This window comes from Hippocampus comes, unplaced genomic scaffold, assembly GCF_001891065.2.
Source record: "Hippocampus comes isolate QL1 unplaced genomic scaffold, H_comes_QL1_v1.1 scaffold406, whole genome shotgun sequence".
NCBI lineage: Eukaryota > Metazoa > Chordata > Actinopteri > Syngnathiformes > Syngnathidae > Hippocampus > Hippocampus comes.
In genome coordinates this window covers 11,271-23,063 of record NW_017805934.1, presented here as the reverse complement: position 1 = coordinate 23,063, position 11,793 = coordinate 11,271, and the positions used below count along the sequence as shown (strand labels likewise).

The window sequence follows — 11,793 nt, the reverse complement described above, 5'->3', positions numbered from 1 at the left end:
CTGCCTTTCACTCACACATTCAAACGCACAAATCTCCATTAACCCGCACCTGCCCTACTGCCACAAACCGATCAATAATCTCAGTCAATAACATCTGCGGTCATCTTGCTGCTGTAATCAAACTCTGCTTTGCTTCAAGTGATCACGAGTCGACCCACGCAATACTCCAAACATGCACACAAATGTGCCCTAATCTCTTTAAAGCCGACGATCACAGCCTTGCTGCTTTCAAATAATCAATCGTTTCCAATCAATGCACGTATTGATCGGAGTTTAGTGGAATCAGACGTAGAGGCCGGTGAATCTCGGCACAGTTTGTCCTTTACTGTGACGAAAGCAAAAGCTTTTTGGGCATGATCCTTTTTGAGACGTCAACATTTCTGTTTTAAAAGTCGTATTTTCTCTTGACATTCCGTTTCTTGGTGAGGATCCTTCGCAGATGTCAAATTGCCTCGTCTGTCTCATGAGCATCGCACTCGCAGAACCTTTACGGACTGCATGATTTGACGTCAGGAGTAGCTTTTGCCATTTGTACCGACCACCGTCCTTTTCTTTTTTTTTTCAGCGGTGGTCAGCGCCATTCCGGTGCCATCCCTCGATTCCTCTCAGTATCCCGGTATACTTCCTTCGCCTTCGTGCAGCTTCAGCCACACCAAATTCAGTTTAAGACCGATGCCTTTCCCCAGCCTGACTGTGGACAGAGGATACACGCAAGGTAAAACCGCAAAAGCTCATCAAAGTCGGAAACACAAACCCGCTGTGGTAAAATACGCCAGAGGAACCGCGGGGGATGGCCGACCGTCGTTCGGAGCAAATCGGGTTCCGGCCAAAGTTGCCATTGAAAAATGAATCGATCCGGGTCCTCTTTTATTTCAATTTGCGGTCTTGGCGTGGAAAAGCGGATCTACGTCGCGCTTCTTTTCGCGGTGTGTCGCCATCTTGGATCGCATCACACAATGCCACAGGACGGAATAAATCAAATGAACCGAGCTAACCCTGCGCGATGAGTGTTCCTCCCATCATGCTCCTTGTCTTATTTGAGACCATTTTACTTGCGAGCCAAACGATGCCGTTGGGAGCAGTAATTCAATCACCGCCTAATTTCTTGTCAGCTCGTACCAATGGCTCGGCGAGAAACAATAAGAAGCTTCAGAGTCATTCAATTAGCCGACACCCTGGGAGGAGGACCGACCGCTGGCAACAGAATGCGGTTACAACGCAACCGTCAAGGGGCAGACAAAACCATACTTGAGCCTCTTGTCCATCACACCTCGTGTGACATTATAAACAGCCCCGGGCTGTAGGCGCTTGAGTGTTTGGAGATTTCACAAGTCCTTGATAAATTCATTCAGACCTCCAACTTTATCGGACTAACATCTATGTGGTGTTGGGGGGGGTGGGGGCGATCGACCGCAATATATGGAAAGTACCCGCTCCCAATTAGGTTTGTTAAAAGGCTGGTTCAGCCAGCTCTCATTCACAAGTCACAAATGTTGGGTAACATTTAAAATGTCATTGCCTACCTGGCTGTCCAATTTGACAACATTTAATGACGTCAAATTGGGGGGGAAATAGCCTGCGGTATGCGGGAGTGTGGTCGACAGACATGATGTATATGCGCTTCATTTGTTTACTTGAGATAAGGTCAGCGAAAAAGAGAAAAATAATGCCTCATTTGACGTCGTCGCCTGAAACATTTTGTTATCCTTCACATTTTTTGTGTTGCACTTTTGTCTTCCACTTTGAGATGGAGCCCGTCCAATTTGTCTTTGACAAAGAGACGGACAAAATTTCCTGAGTGCTCGACAAGTCGAAATATGAAAACGGTTTTTAAGAGGTTGTCCTTTTTTTTTTTTTTTAAAAGGCCATATTACAACGTGCTTCTGCATTACCAGAAATCAAGGAGAGGCGTTTCAGATGAAATATGTGCACGGCAACACATCAAAGCTGAAATCTGATTTCAGCTCCCCACTCCCAGCTGGCTCCGGTCTTCACAGAGCTATGAAGTGATGTTTTTGTACTTCCTCCTGCCTTACGTGTATCCTGTGTTCTTTCCTCTCTGCCATTGGTCTGTGTGGCCTCATCTACGCCTTCGTCAGTCATATCCACGGACGCTTCCACCAATCCGCTTCTGCAGCAGCAGTCCCCGCCTCAGCAGCCGACTCCCCTCCTACCTGGCTCCTCCGTGAGCGCCGGCGAGCATGTTCCAAGTATGGGCCCGGTTCCCGGGGCCCCCGCTGCCACTCCCGCCGTTGCATCGGAGGAATCCCAGGCGGCGGGCGCGAGTCGGACTATCCCGACCGCATGTGTGCGACCAAGTCACCCGCTGAGAAGCTTCACGAATCCACTCCTGCCGCCACCGATGAGCACCATCGACCCCAAGGTGTACACCTCCATGCTGCCGCAGTCCAGTAAGTACAAATGCTTTCTTTCGACATTGAGTCTCGCTTCACTACACGCCCTCGCCGCGTATGAAGAGTAGCCTTGAATATTTTGTGAAGGTTTAGGCATTATGTTTCTCCAAATTACACAAAGTGTGGATTATTATTCTTCGTTGTTTTCCTTAAAATAATCTCCAAATATGGAGAGCGTAGCTCAGGTGTTTCGGCAGGTGGTCTGATGTGTATGAGACTCTCGCGTTTGTGCAGATATTGTTTTTGGCCACTTGGGGCCACCATCCTTACCTTCGACAGTCTTGTATGTGTGACCATGGTGACTGTCACTTTAAAAGCACCAAGCCTCTGCTGCATGACTGGCAGGTAAACATCGGCCATCACATGGCTTTTGTTTGCCAGTGGTGTTTTTTGTTTTTTTTTTTAGCTACAAGCCCCGTAACATTCAAAAAAAGCTTGGGAACTTGTTACGCTGTTGGCGGTTGTACGAGAAGAAGTGCAACCTGTTAATTTGCAGATTAAATGGCTATAAAATAAATGCCGTTTATGAAGCCTGAACTAGTTGTTCAACATGAGTCAAATTGATGTCGCCTTCAACAAATGTACAGCATGTCTCTTGCCGCCATTCTTTCTTATCACGTGCAGCCTGTGAGCCAAAATCACCGGACCGCGTGCGTACTTTTGCGAAGGCATAGCTGCAATACGCTTGTGGATTGCGTCGGTGGCGATGACCAGCGTGCGTGGGCGTGCACTTCCATTATGGTTCTGTTTACACGCCCAGGTGGCCTCAGATTAACATTGATTTTCAGCTCCGAGGAACCTTTTGCACGGAAAAAAAGCAAGCCCGCGGCGCTACTCGGCTCATCTAAAGACCCTAAGAACGACCATCAAAGGCCTCCATCAGCCCACAATCCTCCCGGGCGCCCCACAATACCTCCACCATCCCCCCCACACACACACACATGAGCCCACACAAAGTCTCCTAACAAGGCAGAATAATGCTGCATCAAGCCAGCGCGTTTGTTTTTAGTCTTGTTTATGTTTATCCTGGGGTGAATGACTCCCTCGGTGCAAGCAGATTTCTTTTTTTTGGGGGGGGTGGGGGGGGTTGTGTTTGTTTTTTTTTCTTTTAATTGGACTCTTGTGGTGAGGTGGGACTATGAGAACCACGGCCATACATTTTTTTTTTTTAAGATAAACATCATGCTGAACATTAGGCGGACTCTTCCGACGTACAAATTAGGTCGAAGTGGATGCATGTGCTCAAACGTTTTCAAGTGAATTCGAAGTTAAAGCAAAATTGCGTCCTCGCCTGTCCTTAATTTGGGGCTTTCGATGCATATGAGCTGGGAAGGGTCTGCGTGTGTAGGGGAGCGTCGAGGGGGGCGGGCGGGGAGTTGCGTTTTATGGTGGAGCGGTAGAACTGTAGCTTACATTTTCAAGACATTTTAAAATCAAGAACTAAATGGGCAACTTTGAATTTCTTTCGGATTTTCTCTCAATCCGAGCAGAATCCGTTATGCGTCGTCACAACGGTGAGCAAACAAACGCTTTATACGACGTTTAAAAAAAAAAATCTTTTTCTCTCATTCAAATTACAAAGATAACATTTTTATGTTTTCAAAAATTTTAATTGGACTCTTGTGGTGAGGTGGGACTATGAGAACCACGGCCATACATTTTTTTTTTTTAAGATAAACATCATGCTGAACATTAGGCGGACTCTTCCGACGTACAAATTAGGTCGAAGTGGATGCATGTGCTCAAACGTTTTCAAGTGAATTCGAAGTTAAAGCAAAATTGCGTCCTCGCCTGTCCTTAATTTGGGGCTTTCGATGCATATGAGCTGGGAAGGGTCTGCGTGTGTAGGGGAGCGTCGAGGGGGGCGGGCGGGGAGTTGCGTTTTATGGTGGAGCGGTAGAACTGTAGCTTACATTTTCAAGACATTTTAAAATCAAGAACTAAATGGGCAACTTTGAATTTCTTTCGGATTTTCTCTCAATCCGAGCAGAATCCGTTATGCGTCGTCACAACGGTGAGCAAACAAACGCTTTATACGACGTTAAAAAAAAAAATCTTTTTCTCTCATTCAAATTACAAAGATAACATTTTTATGTTTTCAAAAATTCTTTCTAACCACGCGTAAATCAATCTTGTTTTGCTGCCGGTGACTCCATAAATATGCATCTAAAAATGTCATCTCAAATGATGCTCCCGTTCTCCTGACAGGCAAACAAACGGCTTCCTTTTTAATTTTGTTCTTCGTCCATCTTCCAGGTCATCCGGATGGCCCGACAAGAGCCGTCGACATGCTTTGCCGCCATATCTCATTTCCACTTACGTTGTAGTCGCCACGAATTCATAACATTGTCTGACGTGGTTCATAGCAGCGATGGTGCAACCTGCCGCAGATTGACAGCGGGGTTTTGTTTGAACCGTCGCGCAAAGTGATATGACGTGAACATGCACGCTGTTGTCAAACAGCAAAAAAGGATACGCATTTAATGGAAAACAGGCTGTTGGATATGTTGCTGGCAGATTGGTTCACTGACACCGAAGACGGGTGTGCTTTAATTCGATTTTGATGAGGAGGGAAAAAAAAATGAAACTCTACATAATCTAAATTGAAAACAGTTATGCGGCGGCACCTTGATTTACATGAGCCCTTAAATGTCGCTCTTTATAAGATAATAACAAATAACATTTAAACACACAAAGAATGTACAGCAGGACAGTGGTGAGCATGTCTGCCTCGCTGTCAAGAGGTTCTGGGTTTGAACGTCTTTATTTACATTATTAGCTTCATGGAAGACTCCAATTTGCCCATTGGTGGGAATGGGAGTGTAAATTGTATGTCAATATAGTGGTGCCCAATTTGGGGTGGACCCCACTTGTCCCCAAAGGAAGCTGGGATGGGGTCCGACTCACTCGCGATCATCATGAGGACGCAGCTCCTCTGGGAGTGCTGGGCAACGTGTTGTAGGGGCCATAGGAAACGGACGGATCAAACAGACGCGACAAAAATACACCGACGCCGAAAACAAGGAAATCCCAAACTCCTCCGTGAGCTGTTGGAAGTTGACTGCGCCTCCAGAGACGCCACGTCTTCTGGACGTATACTTTGAGTCTTTTACTGTATTTACTTCCAAGCATCCTCGGGATCAATAAGAGCTCCCCCCTCCATCTTCAGCTCGCGGTGCTTTATATCTCTCAATCTTTCACCTCGGCCCAGAAAAACAGACAGACGGCACTGATGTGACCCCCTGGCAGTCATTTCACACCTTCACTCTGACGTGTTTGGTAAATATATCCACCTCTCTTAGCAGACGAGCCGCCAATCTACACCCACCTCCACCTTTCACTGACAAATCCCCCGGGATTCAGCCATACACCCACCTCCACCTTTCACTGACAAATCCCCCGAGACTCAGCCAGACACCATAAAACTGTCTTTTATGGGGGCGGGAGGGTGGTGGGGGGGTTCTACTGTGGATGTGGAACCGACAGAGGCATAATGCTGCAGTGCATTGTGGGTTACCCAGCAAGTGTTTTATTTTCTAGTGCTCAAGTCAGTGAGTTTGGTCCGCCACCAGGTGCACAAGTGTCATGCAACTCTTTTTGTTGCACGACATTTTAAGCCTTCAACCAGATTGCTCGGATGTCCTTTGCTCACAGAATATCGGAAGATAGGAATATGCCATATGGAGTGATGTATTGATGAGTCGTTTTATGAAACCAATTCTGGTCACTGAAGGGTCTGTTTGTCAGTCTGTCTATTTGTTTGTCCTGTTGGAATTCCCCCCACCCCGCCCCCCTTCTTGTCAAGTCCATTTGTGGTCCCGGATGAATTGGTCGATGGTTAGTCGGTCAGACAAATGACTGCGGGGCTCAGACTTCCGTTTCTTGTTTGACGGTCCACTTAGTCGCATATGAACATCGTCATTTAGAGCAATCAATGTCAGTTGTGTGTCATCACATCAAACTGACCCCGCCGACGCGTTCAGAGAGCGGATTGTTCCCTCGATACGGCTTGGCGAGATGCCGCTCGGCAACATTTTCGGGCTCGATCGTCTGAAAACTCACCTATTGGCTGTTCTGCGCTCAGGCCAAAGCCTCGTCCGCGATCAAAAGACTGCTGTGGCCCCGTCTGGTTGCATCGAGGTTCAATTATTTTGAACTGAGCGGAGAGCTTTCATTCATTCGGGCGACAATCTCGTCTAATATGTATAATAATAATTCAGTTTTTTGTTGTTTTTGCCATTGGAAAAACATACGCACCTCAATCCCTCAAACAAATGAAGTAGACATTTGATTTGTCTGGCCTCAGTCGCCTCGGTGGTGTGTTGAAGTCAAACGTCTTCCCTTTTTCCACAGCTGGAAGCCTTCCGAAGCCTCAGGTGAAGACGGCTTCTCTGGGTCAGGCGGGAAAGGCTCGATCGCCTCTGCTTCCCGTCTCAGTTCCGACGGCGCCCGACATACCGGAGGAAGGAGGAACCAAACCCACGGAGGATTCAGCTGCCAACGTAAGTCGAGACCAAAGCCGGGCTGCAAATGTTGACGACTGGCCCACAACATGGGAGAGAGCTTTTGTAGGGGGGGGGATATTTGGGTGAGAAGGAGGCAGAGGAGAGCGGAAAGTAAAGAGAAAATCTGATGGGGTGCCGGATGTCGAAACTTGTTAAATATTCATATCTACTCAATGACAATAGAACAGGACAAGTGGTTGCCATGACGAAAAAAAAAAAAAAAGGAGAGAGAGAGGACAGAATATGAAAAAAACGGGAAAGTCCAGAAACAAGAGAAGGAGGAGGCGGATGAGAGGATGAAGGGAAAAAGAAGGGCGGATGGGGCGGTCGCCATGACAACAGGAGTGGAGAGGCTCTTGGAGAAGGACAGAGAAGAGTGAAAGGAAAAGCCGTTGAAACGAGACGTGTCAAAAAAGGAATCGGCTTCAGAGTTTGTGTGAGGGGGGTCAAAGGTCAGCAGTGCTTTTTCTTGACTTTCTGCTCTATCCGGCGTTCGCTCGCAACTCCTCCTTCCATAAGGGGAGGACTTTAAGGCAGGCTAAAAAACATATTTTCTTTTTTTTTTTTTATTGTTGTCTTTATTTTCGTGCGCCTAAATCGAATGTCTTGGAATTTGACAAAAGCACCATACGGATTAGTCGTACCAAATTCCAATTTCCTTTTTGCCAGCAATTCTCGACATGAACAACCAAAATAAGGACTGAGGTGGAATCTTCTGAAGTCTCCTGTCATTTGCTACACCTACAACCCCCCCCCCCCCCCCCCCTTCGCTCATGAAGATCTTTTGTGTACTGCTGGGTAACAGACAGTGAATCCAGGTCAGCTGGCAATCAGGGACAAAATGAACGGCCGTTTGGTCCAGTCGATGACGAGGTCCGGGTCAATACCTCCGATCAAAAAAAGAACTCTGCTCTTAAAAGCTGCTTTTTTTTCCTCTCTCTCGCTTCATTGGAAGTGGACGATACACGACAGTGGACAGCGAGGGTTTTATCGCGCCGCAAAGTGTCCTTTACGTGAAAATCTCGTGAGCTGCGACGAAGCGAGCCTCCATTTGCGCAGATGACTCGAGGCCTGGCGCCACCTTCCGGGCGTCGTCGGCATTTGTCGTGAGCTCCAAGTAAGGAGGCGACTCAGAGCGTCACTCGCTCGGAAAAGAAGACTTGAATACGTTTTGAAACCATCAAAGGATCGTATTTATTCATCATCGTTCATGAAAAAAAACGAACACATTCCCAATAATTTGTCCGTAATTGCCGCCAATTTTTTTCCTCCGACGACAACATTTCAAGATCCGCGCCGTGTAACGAAGGACCCGTCCAGTGAGCGTCGCCTGGCGAGGACACGTTTGGCCTTACGACGACACTCTTAAAACGCTGCGTTTGTAAGAGACGAATATGCGCGCCCATCACCCAACGACACGGGCGCCACGGCTTTCAAACCCGACTCACTGAGAGCGCGGCATCTCTCCAGCTTCAGCTGACGCCTAATTAGCCAGCGCGCCGAGAAGAGTGGGCGCTTTGAAGTGGAGCTCGCCCCCGGCGTTTTCGCCGTCCTCCGGCAGGTCGCGGAGGTGCTTTCACACAGGAACTGAGATTTCGGAATGTTTTTTTTTTTTTGTGTCCATTCTTTCAAAAGCGCAGCCTTGATTTTTTTTTTTTTTTTGTCCATTCTTTCAAAAGCGCAGCCTTGTTTTTTTTTGATGGAGCAGCCGTCACCGTCAGCATGAAGTGACGTTTTCTCGAATGTCTTTGTAAGGGCCGCTTGAAGGACAACGCACTCCTTTTCATTTCCTTGCTTGCATTTTCCGCTGTTTTAGATTTCTGTCATGAGCCTTTGAGATCTATTCTGTTACGTCATGTTGTTATTCTTCCCCTCCCCCCCCCCCAAAAAAAAGTCATGACCACAAAACGGTTGCCCAAAGGCCCTTGTCATGTGTCCATCACGAGACGAGGCTCATCACGTGACCGTATTCTTAAAGGGACTTCAATTGGAGTAAAATTGTCGCCGGTCCTCTTTGGTATTTATCGGTAGGCAAAGCTGTCGCGCGCTCTCCCTTTGGTGGCCCCCCGCTGTCGCCGAAGTCATCCATTTACAAACGTTTGCGCCGGGAAGGCACGCTACAGGTTCTTGAGTGGATCGGGGAAAAGATGGCGTCCAAGTTTGAAAACACTCGAGTTGGGCGTGATGCCTTCAAGTCTCCTCATGACGCTTTGTGTCAGGCCAACAGTCATGCGGCGTTCTTTTTGTTTTGTGTTGTTTTCTTGTGCTCTGTTTTTCAGGTGTACGAGCAGGACGACCTTTCGGAGCAGATGGCCAGTTTAGAAGGGCTGATGAAGCAGCTCAATGCCATTACCGGCTCGGCCTTCTAAAGCCTCCGTTTTTGAAGCCCTCGCCCATCCCCCCCCACCCCTCGTCCGTCCCCCCCAAAGCAGGAACGCTTCTTCAAGCTTTGATGTCGCCGGCAGTGCGTTGACAAACGGCCGCAGCGTGTCGAGTTTGAAGCTGCCGCCGGGGACCGCGGCCTTCCCCTTTCAACTGGATTCAACCCCGTCCGACATCATCCACTGCAGGAACAAGACCGTGATGGAGGGGCTTCCTCGGTGGGACTTTTCAACCTCAAACTAACAAAACTAGGAAGACCCAATGCCCACCTCCTTGACTCAATGAAACAGAGGGCGGGGCGTAGGGGGGGGCGGGATCACAGAAAAGGAAGACATTTTGACGATCTTTCCGCTTTCTCTTCTTTGCGGTATTTATTAGCTCCTCATTATTCTCCTCCGCAACTCGGTTACTGTGACTGTACCTCAATTCCTTTTCATGACTGCCCTTGGGCGCGTTCCCCCCCCCCTCCCCCACTATTTCGACTCCGCCTTCACACAGCGCATTGAGGCAACGTGAACTTGCTTTGCCGCACGGAACAGTCGGTGTCAAATTCTTCAAACTTTCTGCATTTCTTTTGGTCTTGCCTTTTCCTGCCGGAAGGCCTCTGACATTTTGGGGCCCCTTTTCCATCCGTCAAGGTTTCATCCTTCCAAATGCGGAGCCCCCTTTTTTTTTTTTTTTTTTTTTTTTCTGGTTGTTGTTGTTGTTTCCTTAAATACCGGAGCTCTGGCTGAACAGAAAACTCTTTGGTTTGTTTTTGCCGACTCATCTGTCGACTGGGCATCGACCGCCGCTCTTGACGGAGCCTTTTGGTCCCGCGAGACCGGACAAACTCTGCAAACGGGCTTGACGGAATAAGTGTTGTTGCCAAAAAAAAAAAAAAAAGGGAAGCTCACAACAGCCTTCTTTTCAAATTCAAGGCCGACATTTTCACTGACAGTTTTGTACTGGCCGTTGGCGAAACACAGTCCGATCATCAGGATGGAAGAAACGGCGCCATACTTGGTGGCGGTCTCACTTTGGACCACCACAAGTCTGTCAGTTGAATGTTGGTGCGAAGGTTTATTCCAAACAATCGTGAGAATCTGATGATTGCCTATTTTTTTAACTTATTTTTCACTGCCAGTATTCATGTTCAATGGGGGAGGGGGGGGGGTCTTCTTCATGAGTTCCTGTTAACAAACATTTGTACCGTCTTCAGTCTCGCGTGCCCACACGGTCACAACTTCAGTTTGCGTTCACTTCAGTGGGGGCCTGCTTTTTATATCGAATCAGAAAAAAAAAAGAAACATGAACGCAAACATATTTTGCAAAGGTATTTTTGACCGTTTCTATTTCGTTTGACAAATTGCCAACAGCGCGGCGGGCGACCGGTTAGCACGTCCGCTTCACGGTGGAGAGGTGCGAGGTTCGAGGTTCGATTGCGGCCTTCCTGCGTGGAGTTTGCATGTTCTCCCTGTGCCTACTTTGCCCACATTCCAAAAAACACGCATGGCAGGCCGATTGAACACTCGAAATTGTCCGTCGGTGTGAGCGCGGATGCTTGTTCGTCTCTGCGTGTGCCCTGCGATTGGCTGGCAACCAGTTCAGGGTGTCCCTCCTGCCAACTGCCCGAAGACGGCCGGGATCGGCTCCGGCATGCCCCGCCACCCTCGTGAGGAGAAGGGGATGTGAAAGTGAAACCCCGCCAGCCTATTTGCGCAGACTCTTAAGCTGAAATGTGCATGTCCTGATGCGCCAGCAAAATGAATCACACCAAGATCATCAGGACAATTGTTTGTGCCATTTTAAAAACAAAAAATTTAATGCAAGCAGTTGTAATGAACCTTGCTCTTCAAATTTGCGGTGTTTTGGTCTCGGTTTGACCTTTATCACATCAGGTCAGCCGGGAAAGGAGAGCAGAGCGCGGCCTTTCAACTACTTTGTGTGGACAGCAGAAGGGAAATGTGTCCAATTGAACGGGTCATTAGCACAGCCTCCTTTTTTGTTTGCTGTTGCCAAGGTTCGATTGATTTATGAAGTTCTGCGGGGAAAAGCGGCGGCGGCCAGTTTTGGCAGCCATCTCTAAAATTCTGCCGTTTTTTTCCAAAACATCAAATAATCTTTGAGGAGCACATTTGTTTGGAGCTCGGGCGTGTGATGAAGCAACCCGAAAAAGGGGAACGAACGCTATTTTTGTGTGCGCAAAAACAAAAAAACAAAAGCGACTTAAAATGACGAGTCATTCATTAATCAAGTGAGGTGAAGAAAGCGAGCCATCAGTCGGCTCCGTATTTGACTGCGTGGCCCTATTCTCCATATTGTAATTGACAGACCTTTATCTGGGCGCGATGAAAAAGGCGAATCCTGCGGGAGGGAAGAGCGAGCGCGCTCAGGCGCGGGAGCCGCATTGATATTCAGAGGTGGCTTGCATGCGCGAGCGGGGCACGGAGGAAACGGGTGGCGAATTCATTAGAAAGACGTTGCAAACATTATGATTCAAGCTCACGCTC

At 48.1% G+C, this 11,793-nt stretch overlaps 1 protein-coding gene across 3 annotated transcripts in view; it reads left to right on the top strand.

Moving 5' to 3' along the window:
• Window positions 1-10,590, top strand: part of dcc (DCC netrin 1 receptor) — a 119,879-nt gene extending 109,289 nt beyond the window's left edge. For all 3 annotated transcript variants that reach the window (XM_019890416.1, XM_019890417.1, XM_019890418.1), the window contains 3 exons: window positions 2,100-2,411; window positions 6,768-6,916; window positions 9,199-10,590. In XM_019890416.1, the coding sequence (XP_019745975.1) occupies window positions 2,100-2,411; window positions 6,768-6,916; window positions 9,199-9,288 (551 nt within the window). In that variant the 3' untranslated portion in view covers window positions 9,289-10,590. The remainder of the gene's footprint in view (window positions 1-2,099; window positions 2,412-6,767; window positions 6,917-9,198) is intronic.
• Window positions 10,591-11,793: the final 1,203 nt, after the last annotated feature.